This window comes from Panonychus citri, unplaced genomic scaffold (assembly GCF_014898815.1).
Source record: "Panonychus citri isolate SS breed McGregor unplaced genomic scaffold, ASM1489881v1 Contig00047, whole genome shotgun sequence".
In the NCBI taxonomy this organism is placed as follows: Eukaryota; Metazoa; Arthropoda; class Arachnida; order Trombidiformes; family Tetranychidae; genus Panonychus; species Panonychus citri.
Genome location: NW_026515452.1, coordinates 1 through 17,805, shown reverse-complemented (window position 1 = coordinate 17,805; position 17,805 = coordinate 1). Strand labels below are relative to the sequence as shown.

General features: G+C 33.4%; 5 protein-coding genes across 5 annotated transcripts; 2 read left to right on the top strand and 3 right to left on the bottom strand.

The window, feature by feature from the left end:
* Positions 1–855: 855 nt before the first annotated feature.
* Positions 856–3,986, bottom strand: LOC128398220 (fatty acid synthase-like). Its single transcript, XM_053359049.1, has 3 exons — positions 3,192–3,986; positions 1,055–3,120; positions 856–978 (listed from the first exon to the last, which is right to left on the bottom strand). The coding sequence occupies exons 1-3, from the start codon at positions 3,967–3,969 to the stop codon at positions 856–858; spliced, it is 2,967 nt and encodes a 988-aa protein (XP_053215024.1). The 5' UTR covers positions 3,970–3,986.
* A 400-nt stretch (positions 3,987–4,386) lies between these two features.
* Positions 4,387–8,223, bottom strand: LOC128398217 (fatty acid synthase-like). The gene has a single exon (XM_053359048.1). It carries the CDS (start codon positions 8,221–8,223, stop codon positions 4,387–4,389), a length of 3,837 nt encoding a protein of 1,278 aa, XP_053215023.1.
* On the bottom strand, positions 8,211–8,793 carry LOC128398210 (fatty acid synthase-like). Its single transcript, XM_053359037.1, has 2 exons — positions 8,505–8,793; positions 8,211–8,433 (listed from the first exon to the last, which is right to left on the bottom strand). Exons 1-2 carry the CDS (start codon positions 8,644–8,646, stop codon positions 8,240–8,242), a joined length of 336 nt encoding a protein of 111 aa, XP_053215012.1. The 5' UTR covers positions 8,647–8,793; the 3' UTR covers positions 8,211–8,239.
* A 2,464-nt stretch (positions 8,794–11,257) lies between these two features.
* On the top strand, positions 11,258–12,357 carry LOC128398209 (uncharacterized). The gene is made up of 2 exons (XM_053359036.1): positions 11,258–11,488; positions 11,573–12,357. The coding sequence occupies exons 1-2, from the start codon at positions 11,480–11,482 to the stop codon at positions 12,236–12,238; spliced, it is 675 nt and encodes a 224-aa protein (XP_053215011.1). The 5' UTR covers positions 11,258–11,479; the 3' UTR covers positions 12,239–12,357.
* A 192-nt stretch (positions 12,358–12,549) lies between these two features.
* On the top strand, positions 12,550–17,802 carry LOC128398208 (multidrug resistance-associated protein 1-like; the record flags this gene model as incomplete). The annotated part of the gene is made up of 9 exons (XM_053359035.1): positions 12,550–13,412; positions 13,471–13,656; positions 13,738–13,863; positions 14,197–14,334; positions 14,418–14,546; positions 14,614–15,093; positions 15,156–15,614; positions 15,691–15,837; positions 15,958–17,802. Coding segments are annotated over exons 1-9 (3,546 nt in total), but the record flags the coding sequence as incomplete, so codon positions are not given.
* Between the last annotated feature and the right edge of the window lie 3 nt (positions 17,803–17,805).

Genomic DNA, 17,805 nt, shown 5'->3' with positions numbered 1-17,805 from the left:
CCAGTAAGATGGATCAGCTTTCAGATAAGGTTTTTGAACAATCGGAAAAGATTGTCAAGCAAGAAAAAGAAATATCTGATAAAGATAATTATATTGATTACCTATTGATCCGCTTTGAGCGGTATACTGGTCTTCCCAAAGACGACTTTTTTCCGATACGAGCGACGGTGTGAGGCCAAAACTCGTGAAATCGAATTGAAAGAAAGAGAGACCTCACGAGGAATTTGATTTCGTTTAGTTTTCTATTAAAAAAGCTATAAGAATAGCTTCATTTTCATGCTAATACCTTTTTTGTTCTTTTATTTATTTAAATTGCGCGCCAAAAAAATAATCCGAAAAAGTTGGTCCAGTATGGACGCTTGGCCCAGACCCGGTCTTTGTATAACTACTACTTACCTTTAGAGGACCACATTAAATAGAAAAAAACAAAATTAAATGAAAAAAACCATCAAAATTAAGGTAAAAAACCATCAAAACACCAACTCTTTTGCTTCTTTCTGATAAATAAATGCTTTTTTCAATACTCGATACTCTAATCGAAAGTATCGAGTAGTGCTGAAAGCGATGGTATCGATAATATTACTCATTAAAAAAGTATCAGCGCAACACTAGTTCTTATTTAGTTCAAATTCAGTTGTAACTTAGAAAGTTTAATTTAGAAATGCAACTGAATAAATCACGAAGAGTTACATGAATAGAGCTTAGTGAGAATTAAACTATTCTCCATAAACGTATCTTTCTTGTTCTTAATGGTTTTTTTAATTAACAATTTCACTCTCCCAATTGAGAATCAAAACTTTTTTCATGACGAGAAATTCTGAAATTTATTTTTCAGTTTTATTCAGTACAGTTCGTTTATCCAGTCGATGCTCTCATTGCCAACGCTTCAAGAATCTCAGTGATTTCTTTCGAATTATCTACAATCATGTTTTCGTGTTGTCCAGGCAATTTGAAAACAGTGACAGCTCCTTTCGTATACTGTTTGGAAAAGTTTTCGAATCGTTTCATTACTAAGATTATTCAATATTCATTTTTAATGAATTAATAAACTTACTTTAGATAATCCATAATCTTCCAAATGATGGAAATCGCAATTGTTTTCATCTGAATCTGTTACTCGAATCAAAACAATTTCACCGTTGAAATTTTCGCCCATATTTAATGCGGCAGCTTTTTGCATTTTATCTCCAAAAATATCGATAGCATCACTTATCTGGTTAACATCATATTCAAACGATCCTATCTTGTTGATAGTTGTAGTTACATATTCTAATTTTTCTTGTTTCGTTTTGAGCTCGAACAGTTTTGTTCTCACTTCGTTCTTGACATCACTCTTCATGAAAGGTGAAAGAAAATTCAAAGTCAAATATGTAAACATTGTGGCTTCATCTTTCCCTGCATATTCTTCATGATTTTTTTTCGTGTTGTTGTTTGCTATTTCAGGCGATGAGTCCATAATGATGAGATTTCTAACAGAATCTTGACCCAATTTCTGTTGTAAGCCAATGGCCACTTTCAAGGCGATCATTCCGCCAAAGCAGAAACCAGTGAGATTAAATGTTTTCTCGTTTGGATATTTGGCTATAAGTGAGTCCACATAAAAGTTAACAACTTGATCCATTGATTCGAGATTCTGACAGTCTTTGGTCCAACTGATGCCAATCACTGGTTTTGAGAATGATTCGAATACTGGAATAACTATATGGAAGTTACCTGATAGACCAGGGAAGTAAAAATATGGTAATCCAAATTCACTTTGATTCAATGGAACAAACAATTGCGTATGAATATGGAAAATATTTCCATATTCTTGTATAGAATAAGTAGAGTTGATTTTTTTCTTCTCTGATTTTTTCAATTTCTTTTCGAGTTCATCTAATTCACCAACTTTCAATTCTCGAATTTCATTGGTTGTCATTGAATAATCGTAATCAGTATCGAGAGCTTGTTTGATTTCAACTGCCATCAATGAATCAAGACCAAGTTCAGATAAAGTTGATTGTGGATCAACTTTAGTTGCATCTTTAACACTAAGGATATGAAATATTTTCTGTTTTAATGAGTTACTATTTCCCATTGATGATGCACTTTTTTTATCAGAAATTGAAACTATGGTGAAAAGTGAACTATCACAGGATGACATTAAAGTTTTTTCCAGTGAGTCCAATACTAAATTTAAACGAATTGGTTCAAGAGATCTCAACGTCTCGCTAGATCGCACATTCATCTCTGAAAATATCCCAACATCGCCAACTGCTCCCCATCGAATAGCCAAACCATGTAGTCCATCTAATCTTCTTTTTCTACAAATATTTTCCATCGCTGCATTACCGAAACAATAATTGGTCTGGGCGATACTTTCGAGCTCAACTGCTATTGAAGAAAAGCATACGAAATAATCAATATTGTAGGATAGAGATCGAGTTAGTTGATCCAAATAACGACAAGCGATCGCTTTTGGTTTGACAGCTTCATCAAATGTTTCAGCTGTTTGATTCTCGAAAAGTCCGTCTTTTAGAACCATAGAAAGATGAAATACTCCACCAATTTGGCCCAATTCTTGTGCTTGATTAATTAACCTCTCAGCTGATTCTGAAGTTGAACAATCCTCATTAGAGATGATAATATTCACTCGAGAGTAACCATTGTTTCTCATCCTTTCTAAAATATACTCTTGGTATTTTGTCTCGATTCCAGAACGCGAGGTAAGAATTAGATTAGTCACTCCTCTTGATACCATCCAATAAGCTATTTCGAGTCCTAATCCTCCGAGTCCACCAGTTATTATGTAACTTTTTTCAAGGTCGAAAAATGTTTGACCAATTGAACGATAAAGTTTAAATTTATTTGGATCTTCATTTTCATCTCTCATTTGAATCAAAACTTTACCAATGTGTTTCCCTGTTGCCATAAACCTAAACGATTCTTCAAGCTGATTCATTTGGAATATCGTTGTCGGTAGAGGTACAACTTCACCTGATTTGATTCCTTCTTTTAACATTTCAATAATACCATGCCAAACCTTTATCCGATCAGGAATCATCTTGATGAACACATCATCTTGCAGAAAAGCCAAGCAACAAGCATGAAACGTTTTGTTGAAATCTATGAATTGTGAATCTATTTGGGTATTGTATTAATAATTTGTACATCCATTGGCAAAATTAAATGTGAAAATATTTGCGACTTACCAATTTTAGTATTTTGGATCATATCATATTTGCCTATTTCGATAAAGCGACCGAAATTTGACAAGCATCTAATCGAAGCTTTTAGTTTATCATCAGAAAGTGAATTTAAAACTAATTCAACTCCTCGACCATTGGTCATCTTTATTATCATATCTTCAAATGATGTTGATCGAGAATCACCAATATGATCCTCATCGATTGAAGGGAAACGTTTCTTAATGAAGTCCCTTTTCTCTTGTGTTCCAACTGTAGTAAATACTTGACAACCTCTAGATAGACAGATCGAAATAGCTGCTTGACCAACTCCTCCTGAACCTGCATGAATTAAAACACTTTCACCAGATTGTAAATTTCCTCGAGAAATTAAACCATAATAAGCTGTCAAATAGACAACAGGAACTGTTGCAGCTTCGGCTAATGTCCAATTTTGAGGAACAAGGACACGAGATGAATTTGATTGGATTATTGATGAAGTTGCTAATCCACTCGAATTACAAATACCCATAACTCTTTCACCAGACGAATCGATACCCGAAAACTCAATACCAATTGATGGCATGTAATGAACACTATCATAAAGAGGATATGAACGAAGAGGAACTCGTCCAGTTGCGACGAGAATATCACGAAAATTCAAAGACCCATAATAGATTGTTATCTTTTCATGATCTTCGATGAGCTTATCGTTAGGAATATGGGTCCAATTACTATGATGTGATTGAAACCATCGTAAACTTGAAAGATCACCTTTTGTTTTAATATCAGCATAACATGACATTGTTTCGATTTGTAAATCATCAAGATTGGCATTCACTTTACAATCCAATTTCTCCGTTATCATCAACTTTAACTATCAAATCTCTTTCCATTACTTCATCAGGACAATTATCTTCATCATCTCCTATTTTCGGATCATAATAACATCTTATATTATATTGAGGATCTTTAGAAAGACACATGACGAGTCCAACTATCCCGTTATCATAACCACCTCCAGTTAACCAGATTTTCTGATTCTTGTATTTCGACAATTCTTTTATCTTATCAATCCAATCATAATTACTATCAAGTTTCACTCTGATAAATGTTACCTGTTGAACTGGATTGGGAGGAATGGACGTCTCAGCAGAACTGAAAATATCCTTCATCGACCATCTCCTTGTGACAGATCCAAGTGAAACCAGCATCAGTTGCGTTACTTTTGTGTTGATAAATCAAAGTTGATCTGTTGATTATTTCCAATCAATTGTTGCCATTCTTGTTCGACTGGTCTTAATTTAGTTCTCGTCATAATTTGACAAAATCCACCTTCTTTCAGTGGATCAAATAGATTCTTCAACAATGGATCGAATTGATTGCATTTGACTTCAGGCTCAGTATCTTTGTACATGAGAAGAGTAGACTTGTCACGAATAAAAACAAAATCGTATAGTTTTGATTCTGAACTATTTTCGGTTTTTTGATTCTGAATATAAACCAAATTAGAATCACTCTTTATAAAATTATTCATCGTAGTGAATCCATAATCATTGAAAATATTTTCAATCTCGTTTGCAAATATTAATAGATTTTGACTGAAATTACAAAATGCAAGGGAGATTTTTTTCTTGAGTAAGTTGTATCTAGCAATGCTCAGAATTTGTTCAAGTAAACATTTTTCTGGCTCATAAAAGAAAAAATCTCGACACAGAGCATTATGATATTGGTTGAGAACATTATTTAAACTTGGAATTGAATCTACACCATCCATTGGACTTTTGCATTGTTTTATCTCCAACTCAAAAATCTCGTGCAAAATTTGTCTGAAAGCTTCATCAGAACTATCACTTTCATTTATCTCTATTGGATCAAGTTGTTTTGATTTCAATCTCCCGATGTTTTCAATCAGTTTCATGCATTGAAAACTGTACTCTTGTTGTCTCATTGCTTTTTCATTGCTAAAATTATGATACGAATTAAATGGGATTAGATCATGGCTTCGTATTTGGTGATTCGCTGTGTTAATCTTTCTTCTGATCTCTTCGCCTTCTAATCCTTTAAGAATGAACCCGTTTGTGATTCCCATCCGCGTTTCTTGATTGAAATAAACACTAAGCTTTTTAGTTGAATCAGAATCTGATCTGACAGTTTCATCGCTAAAGGCACTTAATGTTTCTGGTGGAAACATGTAAACATAATCAATGTAAACAGGAACAATCAGCTTACGGGATTTCGAAGCCAATAACGAAACATGTAAACAGGCATCAGAAAAGCTAATCCAATGTCCAGTGTCTTTGACCATACCCCAACTTCCATTAGAAGAAGCTTCTTCTACACCTTGGAATGATCCTGAATAATCGTAACCACGAATTCTAAGTTCCTTGTAAATATCCTTCTTTTGAAGTATAATCTCTGTGTTTTCTTTGATATTCTTAAAATCAACAGGTAGCAAGTTTACTGTTGGTTTATCAACAAATCGATATTTTCCAGTTATACAAAAATTTTTACTCTCATTTACGTAGATGAGGAAAGTTTCAAGATCTTCGTTAATTTTGGTAACAAATTTCATCTGACTTGCAGTTGATGTGAATTGTGTTGCTCGAAGAATTTGAACTTGATAGAATTCAATTGGATTTTCTTCAGGTTCGAGATCAAACATCCTACAGACCATTTGCCAAGCAACATATAGATAACCTGTTGCTGGAAACAAAATTCTTCCATCTATCTGATGACCAGTAAGAAATAACCATAAAGGGTCGTGAAGATCAACTATTTTGGAAAATACAGTTCTTTGATTAGAATACTTGTCATATTTAGCATCAAACCATTTCTTTTCATGCTTCCATTTAATCAGATGACCAACAGAATGCGTTTCTCTTGGGACTGGATATTCAATTTGATCATAAAGATTGACAATCACTGGATGAAGACCATGAAGATAAATTTGACCAATAATTTTATAAAGATGCAAAGTCGATTGGTTATAGTTGCTAATATTTTTCAAAATCTCTTGATCACTTATTAAGAAGATTGATGATTGTCTCGTCTCAATATTTAAACCAATCTCTAGTAACACAGAGTTCGAATCAATCTCTTCTATTATTTCATTAAAATTGCATGATTCTGTGATACAGGAAACGAAAAAATGTCCATCAATGATATGCTCTTGGTCAGAATTGATAAAGTTTTTACAAAAACTAGTCTTTAACCCTGAATTTGTTTTCAATGGTCTGAGAAATTTGTTGATTTCAAGTTCAAGTGGTTTTGATATTTCACTAATCAGAGAGGAGTTAAATGGAATCCCTTTTGTATCAATAAGATTTGTTTTGATATTTGCCCCGATTTTTGCGATGAACTTTTTAACTGCATCTTCAATACCAGTGATCAATGTCCAATCTTCCGACTCGCGTGAAGCTAATTCGATACAACCAAAACCCATCTCTTCGATTTGTCTCCATGGTAAATTAACATAAGCCATTGCTCCTTTTCCTTTGAATTGTTTACAAGCGACACCAATATGATAACCGATTAACAGAGCATCTTCATCAGTTATACATCCAACGGCATAAGAAGCAGCAATTGAACCAATCGAATGACCAATTATACCTTTCGGTTTAATTTTCAAATGCTTAGTTAGTAGGTCACAAAGAGAAATTTGAATCGCAATTGACGAAATTAAGAAGGAAATTAAATCCTGTTGATTAGATTCAATAATCTTGATAACATCGATTCCTAATGATCTCAAACGATCAGTTTGCATAGATCTTATTCTTGAATAAATTAGAGGAACTTCCAACAGTTGAACAAATGATTGTAATGAGACATTAAACATTGGAGTGAATATCAACCAAGGAAACACTTCATCAGTTGATACATTTTGTTTTAATGTTTGATGAATGATTGTTTGTTCATCATCCAACAATAAATATCCACGATGATCAAACCCTGTTGATGGTTTGATCTTACTCATGTTATCCAAAAGTGCCAACGTGTATTTTGTTAATGATCCTTTTTGCTCCTCAATAAAATTAACGATAGTATCCAAGCCTTCATAAGTTCGATTGCAAAAATTGACTAAACGTGGTACTTTATTGGAACTTAAAATTAGATCAGTCTTTGTGATTCTTTGAGAATTTGCTTGCAAAATGAAGGTAGTATTGACACCACCAAACCCAAATGCATTTACCATAATATGATCTCCATCGAATCTTTTATTTTCAAGAATTGGTCTAATAACACCTTTAATCAGTCCATCGATATTTGGATTTGGTTCGTTGAAATGTAAATTAGCAGGAATTACACCAGTTTGGAAAATCTTAACAACTTTTGAGATCGCATTTAAGACGGAAGAACCTTCAGAATGACCAATATTTGATTTGAGGCAACCAACAAGAAGAGGTTTATCTGAATCAGGTCTCATTGTTTCCATCAATGCCTTACATTCAATTGGATCTCCAGCTGCAGTTCCCGTTACATGCGCTTCAACATAATCGATTTCCACTGGATCTAAATGCACATCTTTAAATAATCGTCTAAGAACATCTATCTGACCTTCAAGTCGTGGAAAAGTAATTCCTTCTTTGGTGAATCCATCATTATTCACAACGATATTTATTAAAGAGCCGTAAACTCTCTTGGCATCAGATTTACGTTGAATTAAAATCGCAACAATACTTTCAGATCTGAGATAACCATTAGCATTAGCATCTAAACATTTGGACTTACCATCAATACCGATCATTCCAAATGATCTGAAACAAAGAGAAATAGATGGAATAACACAATGATTATGAGCAAGAACAATCGCTTGATCGCAATCACCAATCAATAAACTTCTCGCTGCAACATCGAAAGCTGAAGCAGCGGCTGCACATGCAGTGTCCACGCTGATGACTGGACCTTTCAAGTCAAACACATAATGTAACCAATTTATACTTTCGGGATGATTCAAACCAAGAGGATCTCCATCTAATTGTGGTCTATGACTCGCACTTACACCAGCAAAAAGCCCTGTGTTTGTACCACGCCAACCATCGTGGGTGAAACCTTCCATTTGATTCAAAAACGAATTAATAACTTTTCTCAAGATATTTTACGATTGTAAACTTACCAGCATCAATAATCATTTCGTATATAACCTCATGCAAAACACGAATTGGTGGAATAATGGTTGATACAGATTCTGTAGCTATTTTGAAAAATTCTGCATCAAAAAGGCCGATATTAGGAACTTTGGCCAACCGTTTAGGTATATTTAGCATTGCTGTTAAAAAGAGGAAAATATAAGTTTCTTGATAGAATTAACTGTTTCGAAAGCCAAATTGATATACTCACTAGTTGGCCATCTTCTATCATCGATAGTTCCACCATCAACACCGTTCAACAGGTTGAACCAAAACTCTTCCAAAGATTGAGCCTCAGGATAACGTCCAGATATACCAGAAATAACTAATAAGTTGTAAGGTATTGACGCCATGGCGATATAACTCACAATAAATTTTTTGTCAACTAAATGTAATTCACAAGATCATTTATATTTATATCCGTAAATGGGCAACTAATTTATATTCAAGACAAGCTGATGGTTTAATTGATCAGAACCTAACACTTGACTTGGAAAAGTAAGAGGTGCCCAACTATTAGTTAATTATACAATTGAATAGTTAATTATATTGTGAATAGCGTCTGAACAAACCATTTTGTTATTGCTATTTGAAAACTCGAGTTTCCAAATAATGAGATGATGAGATCACACTATCTCATTAAAAGCTATTTGTTTGCTTTTCGCAAGAATTTATATTTATTTCTATCAGATATTATCGATTTATTCATTCTTATTAGAAAGTAATAAAGTTTCCCATCTTTTATTTATTAATAAGCAGATAAAATCAACTGAATTGACAGAATTTAGAGAATCACTGAAAAAAGCAAACTTAATTATTAAAAATGTCTTCATGGTTTGTCTAATATAATCAATTCGATATTTAAACGACAATCGAAGATCTGATAAACGATATTTTGAGAGGCAATTCAATCTCTTTCGCGATGGCTCTCTAGATATTTATTGGTTTAAACTTTAAAGTTACTAATAATAATTAATAGATAGAAATATTATAATTCTCTCCGGAAACAAGGGTATATTTTTGTAATCATGCCATCTATCGGACTTGAATACAATACAAGAATTTCAAAAGTTCTTGATCGATTGATCAATTTAGAAAATGAAATCAAGTCAAAAATGGTTTCTTCTCTATCTAGATAGAGGTGAATTAAGTCAAGAAGATTTGGCAATTAAATATAGTTAATATGTAAGTAAACAATCAATTTCAGCAATCAAATCAGTAAGAGTAGGTCGAGATTATGATTCTCTATTCTATTTTATTGAATATTGAACATTTTTTGAGACAAAATTTTGTAAAAAAAAGAAAAGAAAGACTAGTCTCATCTCAAAAAGAAAGAGAAATTGAAAAGTGTCATCTCTTGCCGTACGGAATCAGCCCCACTTTTTCCGTACATTTTGCGCGCTACTATTAATACTTCTTACTCTTTGAGAAAAAGTATCGGATCAAATGGTTTCCAATAGAAACCGATTATCATATGCGTTTGTTGATTAAATCAACTTGATCCAACTTCATTTCTAATCAATGTTTACAATTACAGTTAGTAGTTTGTTTATCATTAAATTGTTACCTTTCTCCAATGATTAGGGTGTTAATTGTTGTCAACAATAAAATTAGCTTCAAATATCAAGTAAAACAAATTGACTTTGGAAAGCAAATTGTAATAAGCTGATTAATTGAAGTTAATTAGATTCCACTAATTAACTGTCACCCAAATTAAATCAATAACAAAAAAGGTAAGTGATTCAATCTGTTGATTGTAACAACTTAATTGTTTCCAATTGATTGATTTTCTCTTTTTCTTGTAGTGTTTTTCCGCTCTCAATTTATGTTAATTCATCTCTATTGATTATCGTTGATTATTATTGACCTTTAATGGCTGAACGTTTACGAGAGATCGATTTTATCGTTCAATTATCTTATGGACCAGAGATTACGAAAAATTTTCTCGCTCGTAAAATGAACCAACGGATTGACCTGATTAACCGGATTATCCAAAGATACACTTTAACCGAGCCCGTTATCCATTTCTGTAACATTACCATTCGTACCCTGAGGATATTGGAAAATCTTGTCCATGAAGATTTCAACCCATTGTTGGAAAATTTTGGTTCCAATCATTTCATTCAGATGATGATTAAACAATATGAGAATATTGTTCATTCACTACAATTGCTTTTCGTGGATTAGATTTATTTAAATTGGATTATGAGACTCCTAATTCCTTGCTGCAAAAGCTTCAAACTGAACCAATTGAATCAATTAAATCACAAGCAATTATATTAATTGATTCTTACAAAGATGATATTAAATTGGTTGAAGCTTGTGATGCAAATTGTAATTTCAAGTTAAATCTACCCAATCAACCATCAGTTTTCACGAGACTGGCAACCATTGCAATTGAACAATTAGATTCACTTCGTGGTGACATTGAAACAATCAATCTAATTGCTGATAATTGTGACGATGTTAACAATCAAATGGAACCTTTGTCAACAACATCAATTAATTGTCTCAAAATTAATCTTATACGATTGAATTTTATCATTCACATGATTACCTCTGATTATGATAAACTTACCATCTATTAATCTTATAATAAACAATTAAGTGTCAAAGACCTTCAGCAATCATCATCTTCATAATCATCATCATTTGATTGTTAAAAATGATCACAAGCAATTACTATGTATTCAAAGTGCCAAACAATTTAAGGATCAATGAAACAAATCAGTGACCAAAATGTATAATAAGTTTTGTGAAATTAAAAATCCATATATGAAAAAAAAAATAAACATAGACAATATTAATTAATTAGAATTGACAATTTAATTGTAATCAATTGACTAATTTGTTTTTCGCGCTAATCCAACAAAAGGCGGAGCTCAAACTTTTACCGTTAACTTTAAACAAATTTGGTTTTTAAATTACAATTTGTAATTTAAGGTTGTTTGATTTACCGTTACAACGATTGTCATTACAATCATTTATTTAATCAACACTTATTTAATCAAGTTAATTGTGACAAGATTGAATGATGAACAATAACAATTGGGATCCAGTCAATCTTTTCAATTCAGTTCTTTATTGATTCCGTTTCCTTTTCTGCTCATCTGATTACTAACATTCAACATCATCAGGTGTTTATTTTAATCATCTTTTTTAATTGTCTAATTTGCTCACATTGTTATGGTAATGGTGAGTAATTGAATTGATTGTTTTTCTACTTGATGATTAATTTTAATTGTTTCTTTTTTCTTGCTTCGTTTATTTTGGTGACAGTCTAGTGTAACCATGAAATCGAGTCAAATGAGAGAGGTTGATTTCATTTCCAAACTAATCAAATATGGACCAGTATTGACACGACATTTATTGACCAGTAAAATTGACCAATTGCTCAGAATCTTTCGATCTGAAATGAGTCAACCCGATTGTGATACAAGTAAAATCGATCTTTGTTCAATTGCAATCGAAACTCTGGTCCTACTTAACGAGTCAATTGCTTACACCTACGATCGATTGGATCGACTTGGTGGAGATGAAATCAGAAAATTTGATCAACTAATCTTGGACCAATATGAAAACATCCTGAGTGTCCTTTGTGAACAATCAGATTACCATGATGACCATTACCTGAAACCAAATAATTTGCTGGCTAATCTATCCTACAAAACAGCGGAAACCATTAAAAATCAAGCTCTTAATCTGATTAACCAATATAAAGCTGATGTCGCCTTAATCCTTTCTTGTGAAAATCTTACACCAAATTGTGACCTTACAGTTTTAGCGAGTATTGTTATCGTGAAATTAGATTCACTTCATCATGAAATGTCCAACATAACGATTCCCGATGAAACTACAAGGTACGAGTTCAAACATTCAATGTACTTTGCCTTACAACTTTCCATTAATCGACTTAATTTTATACTTAATCTGTTGTTCCTTTAATTTCGTATCTTAACATTCACAATTTCTACTTAAATCCTTTTAAATTGAATCTCCTAACTGACCAAATAATCCAAATAATTTTCCTATCATCAAGTCAATAAATTACTTTTGAATTTTAATCATGATTAGAATTGATTTTTCTCCATATCTATTGTGTGAAATATTATCTATTGATAGCAATTCGAATTTTAGTTTGATTAGAACATGTAAACTTCTGAGGATATAAGTGTAGTTATATTCAGTTAAATTGATGATCTACTCGAATTCGGTGAATCAACTTGAACCAGATATTAATGTTTCGTTTTGTTGTAAACGAAAGGTTCAGTTAGTCCAGAAACAAGTCGAAAAGCGATGAAAGTTATGTCGATTCCAAAAGCCTCTAGTGCACTAGTACCTTTGACCATTGATGCTTGTTCATTTGTCTTTTGATTTTTGCATTTTCGAATCCGTCGTCGCTGTTGATGAATCTTTTACCGAGTATTTCGAGAGGCTAAATGATCTTACTGTTGATTCTTTAGGGCAAAAGTAGAAAGAAATACAAAGATCATCACCAGTTCGCAGGTCAAATCATCACATTGATAAAGGGTAAGACTCAATTCTATGTGATGTGTTTCAGTTACGATCATTTATCAGCTTCTTCGTTTTCAGCCAATTCCATGACATTCACGACCAATTGGGTGTCCAAGGTTGATTTCTTATCTTCAAACACTTTAATATAAATCACGAGTAGTTCACTTGTAAATTAACTCATATAAATTACACTGTTCTCACAATTAAATACGATAGTTGATTGATCACATTAACTGTTCATCTAGTGGTGAATCCTTGAAGAGAGTACCAACCATTATCCAAATGAACCAAAAAATTTATTACGATTTTATTACGATTTCGAATAGATCGAAAAAGTAATCGTGGCTCTTTGGTTAGTCCAATAGTGCTATATGAAATGATTTATCTGAATATCTGTCTATTAATGTATAGAAGTTTGATTCAATTGATCAACAGGAATTAATCTCATTAAGTATATTGTGATTTGTTGATCTGATAAAATAAAAGAAAACTCAACCGAAAGAAAAAGAAAGTGCTCTTCAAATTAAGTTATCAATTGTTATTAACTGTTAATCAGTGTGATTTAATTATGGTTCTTGAACATTATTGTGGTTATGATGCTTGGGTAAGTGGATTGAAAGGTGAACTTGCAACGATTAACCAGTTTATTTTTCCTTAATTAGGACTTACAATCAATTTGGCATTCAGAAGCGCTTAGTATTCCACCTTGTTTGATTGATACTAGTTTACTATGGACAATCTCGGGTTTCCTTTGGACACTATTTCCGTTCGCGGTTCAATCAGTTTTAAACTCATCTCGAAGTAAAAGGAAAAAGTTACCATGGACTTTTCTCCTTACGGCCAAATTAGTTGAGTATTTTGATCTTAATTTTCCCATTTAGTTATACGATGAGAATTTGCAACTTAACGATTCTGTTTTTCTTGAATAGATCATTGGATTATGTCTAATCGTGCTGGTTGGAATTCAGTTTATCATCATCATAATCGATTTTAAACATGGTACAAACATTCACCCTGTCGATTATTATTCACCGTTAATCAAATTGATGACCTACGTAAGCTATTAATATTATTTACCATTTGAAATTTCGATCTGATCGACAATCTTATAGCCAGGAAGACTTTTATTTTTTGGTTAAAACCCGAACAGAATTCACACTATTTTTCGTATTTGATATATTTTCGAATTTTCTATCAACGCCCAACAACAGTAACTGTAGATTCTATTCTGCGAAACTCAAATTTCCATCTAATTAGTATCACTCTTAGAACATCGTCTCTATTAAACTTTGAACTTTAAATACATGTAAGAAGATAAAATCTCAAGTCTTAATCCACCTAAGATCCATTGGCCTTGTAATTCAATATTAATATTAATCTGATGATAGACTTTGGCAGTAGGTTTGTCTCTTTGGTATCGATTCAATGGTGTTCATACGTCGGCATTATTATTCATTTACTGGTTTTTTATGTTCATCTATGAATCAATCAACTATTTATCTCTAATCCAAACTTCGAAAGATCCAGTAAGTCATGATAATTTCAATTGTTTCAATCTTCATTAATCCTTTGGAAATGTTTTCCATTCTCTGAATTTATTAATATTTAGAATTATTATGAGTGGTCATTCAGTTTATCCGATAAAATCGCCAAGACTTTTCATCTTGTTGGATCAATTTGTATGCTGTTATTACAGTGTTTTCCAGATTCGAGGATTCCAAGTTCACTGATTAAAGAAGTAAGAGAAGAACGAGAAGCAAAACAATTAATCAATTACTAATTTGAACACATTGATACATTTACAGAACGAATGTCCATATGAAAGAGCTTCGTTTATCAGTAGAATACTCTTCTTTTGGTTCGATTCAATGGCATTAAAAGGTTTCCGTAAATCGCTTGACCAATCTGATATGTGGAAACTGGCGGAAGACAATCAATCGATCACAATCAGGAAACGTTTCGACAATTATATACGTTCATCATCTTCTCCATCGAATCATATTAATCTTCTTGGTGTATTAATTAGAAATTTTTGGCTTCCATTACTTTTAAGTGCCATTTGTAAGCTAATTTCAAGTTTACTTGTGTTCGCAAGTCCCCAGCTAATGGATCAACTCTTGACCTTCATCATTTCCAATCAACCAAATTGGAGAGGTTACATTATTGCTCTGAGTATTTTCACTGCTTCAATTGCTTCGACAATATTTGAGTCCCAATATGAATTCTGGACCAATATCACTGCAATGAGAATCAGATCAGCGTTAATCACAGCAATTTATCGAAAGGTAAGTCCATCTATCTAATTACCAGTTTCAATAGAGTTTAATAACATTTTTATTATTCACAGAGCTTACGATTATCAAGTTTAGGTCGCCGAGACTTCACCACCGGTGAGATTGTCAATCTAATGTCGGTCGACACTCAGCGTATCATTGAATATGTCAACGTATTCAATTACGCTTGGACAGCACCGATTCAATTTGCTTTAACCATTTACCTTTTATGGCGTCAATTGGGTGTATCATCCATCGCTGGACTAGTTTTAATGGCGGTTGTAATGCCTTTGAATGGATTTGTATTCACTCAATATCAAAAACTTCAAACTCGCCTTATGAAAGAGAAAGACTCACGTTCCAAATTACTTTCTGATATTCTCAACGGAATGAAAGTTCTTAAACTTTATGCATGGGAATCGGCTTTTGGTGATATTGTCTCTTCGATAAGAAAAAACGAAATCAAGGCTCTGAAGTCTCAAGCCCTTTGGGCAGCTTGGTTTATATTTACCTTTACATGTGCACCATTCTTTGTAAGTGACATACCCTGACCTCAAACCCGCCATATTTGTATTGGATTAACCAACGAAACTCCATTTTCTGTGACAGATAACGGCTACGAACTTTGTGACTTATGTCTTGATAGACAGAAAACATGTTCTTGATGCAAACAAAGCATTCGTATCGATTTCACTGATCAGTATTCTTGGCGGACCTTTGGGCTTTTTACCGATTGTTATTTCTCATGGTACAAGTGTAAGTTTCAGTTGACTAGTTTTCTCCTTGAAATTTGCTCATAATATTTGCATAGTTGTTAGTAATTTTCTATTTCTAATGATTCTGATATTTGTGTCTGTTATGTTTCTGAATGCTCAGTTTTACGTTTCCATCAAAAGAATCAACAAATACCTTGATGGAGATGAGCTCGTGAACGATTCAATTGACCATAAACCTGATTCAATTACACCGATAGTAGTTCGAGATGCAACTTTTTCCTGGTCTCCTGAAGAAGAAGCGACATTGAAAGATATCAACATAAAAGTAGAAAAACAAAAGTTGGTCGCTGTTGTTGGAACTGTTGGTTCTGGTAAATCGTCTCTTTTATCTGCACTTTTAGGAGATTTACACAAGAAACAGGGTTATGTTAATGTGTACGGAAAAGTGGCCTATGTGCCTCAAAGTGCGTGGATTTTAAATGCTACAGTTCGGGAGAATATATTATTTGGCTCGAGTTTTAACCAAAGTAAATATGATAATGTAATCGATTCATGTGCTCTCACTCCCGATTTAAAGATGCTAACTGGAGGCGATGCCACTGAAATTGGTGAGAAGGGAATCAATTTATCGGGTGGACAAAAGCAAAGAATAAGCCTTGCAAGAGCTGTTTATGCAAATTCCGACATTTACTTTTTCGATGATCCTTTATCAGCGGTTGATTCTCATGTAGCCAAACATTTATTTGAAAAAGTCATTGGTCCTCAAGGCTTATTGAAGGGTAAAACTCGACTTTTAGTGACACACAGAATAACATTTTTACCACAGGCTGATCAAATAATCGTTATAAAAGATGGTCAAGTCAGAGAGTCGGGCACTTTTGCTGAGCTGATGGGAAGACAGGGCGAATTCAATGATTTCATCTGTCATTATTTAGCTGAACAGAAAGATGATTTAGATCCGGAAGATCGAGAGTTTATCCAAGTACTGGATCCTGAAGTCGAGAAAAAAGTTCTAAGCCGATCTGAGTCTACAGTGTCTAATGGTAAAATTTCCGAGATACGGAAACGTTCAAGTATTATAACTGATGAAACGAATAAGAAACGATCAGGAAAGAAAAAAAATTCCGAGAACATAGAGTCCAGGTTCAAACTTGTCGAAACAGAAACGGCTGAAAAAGGTTCAGTTGAATGGAAAGTTTATTTGGAATATTTCACCGCCATTGGTATTGTCCCGTGTGTTTTTTTATTGGCACTTTACTGCCTTGGAAGTGGATTAAATTTAAGGTCAAGCTTTTGGCTAACCGATTGGTCAGATGATTCTCTTGACCCAACAACGTATAATAATACGGGACTTAGAAACAAACGACTCTGGGTTTACACAACTTTGGGAATCTCTGAATCTCTAATTGTTTTCATAATTTCGGCCACAATAAATGTTGCCACAGTGAACGGAGCCCGTTTGATACACGAAAAAATGCTGGCAAGACTTGTTCGTGCACCGATGTCGTTTTTTGATACAACACCTATTGGTAGGATTCTGAATCGTTTTACTGCCGACATGAACACTGCCGATACTCTGATGGGTTTCTCATTCAGTTTTCTCATCTCTCAAATTTTCCGAGCAATCGTCGCCGTTATCATTATCTGTTTACAAACATCATATTTAATTATTGTTATATTGGTAGTTGGAATTGTCTATGTTATGGTTCAGAAATTTTATATCGCTAGTTCACGACAACTGAGGCGAATTGAATCAATTACAAGGTCACCCATTTATTCACATTTCTCTGAAACAGTAGCCGGTTCAACTTCGATCAAAACTTATGGGGCAGTTGATCGGTTTACCAATAGAATCTATCATCTGGTTGACACAAATCATGCTTCGTATTTTGCAAACCTTACTGCTGATCGTTGGCTAGCAATTCGTCTTGAATTTCTGGGCAATATGATTGTAACACTGGCGACAGTTTTTGCTGTGTTGACTAAGGGAGACGTGAGTCCTGGTAAA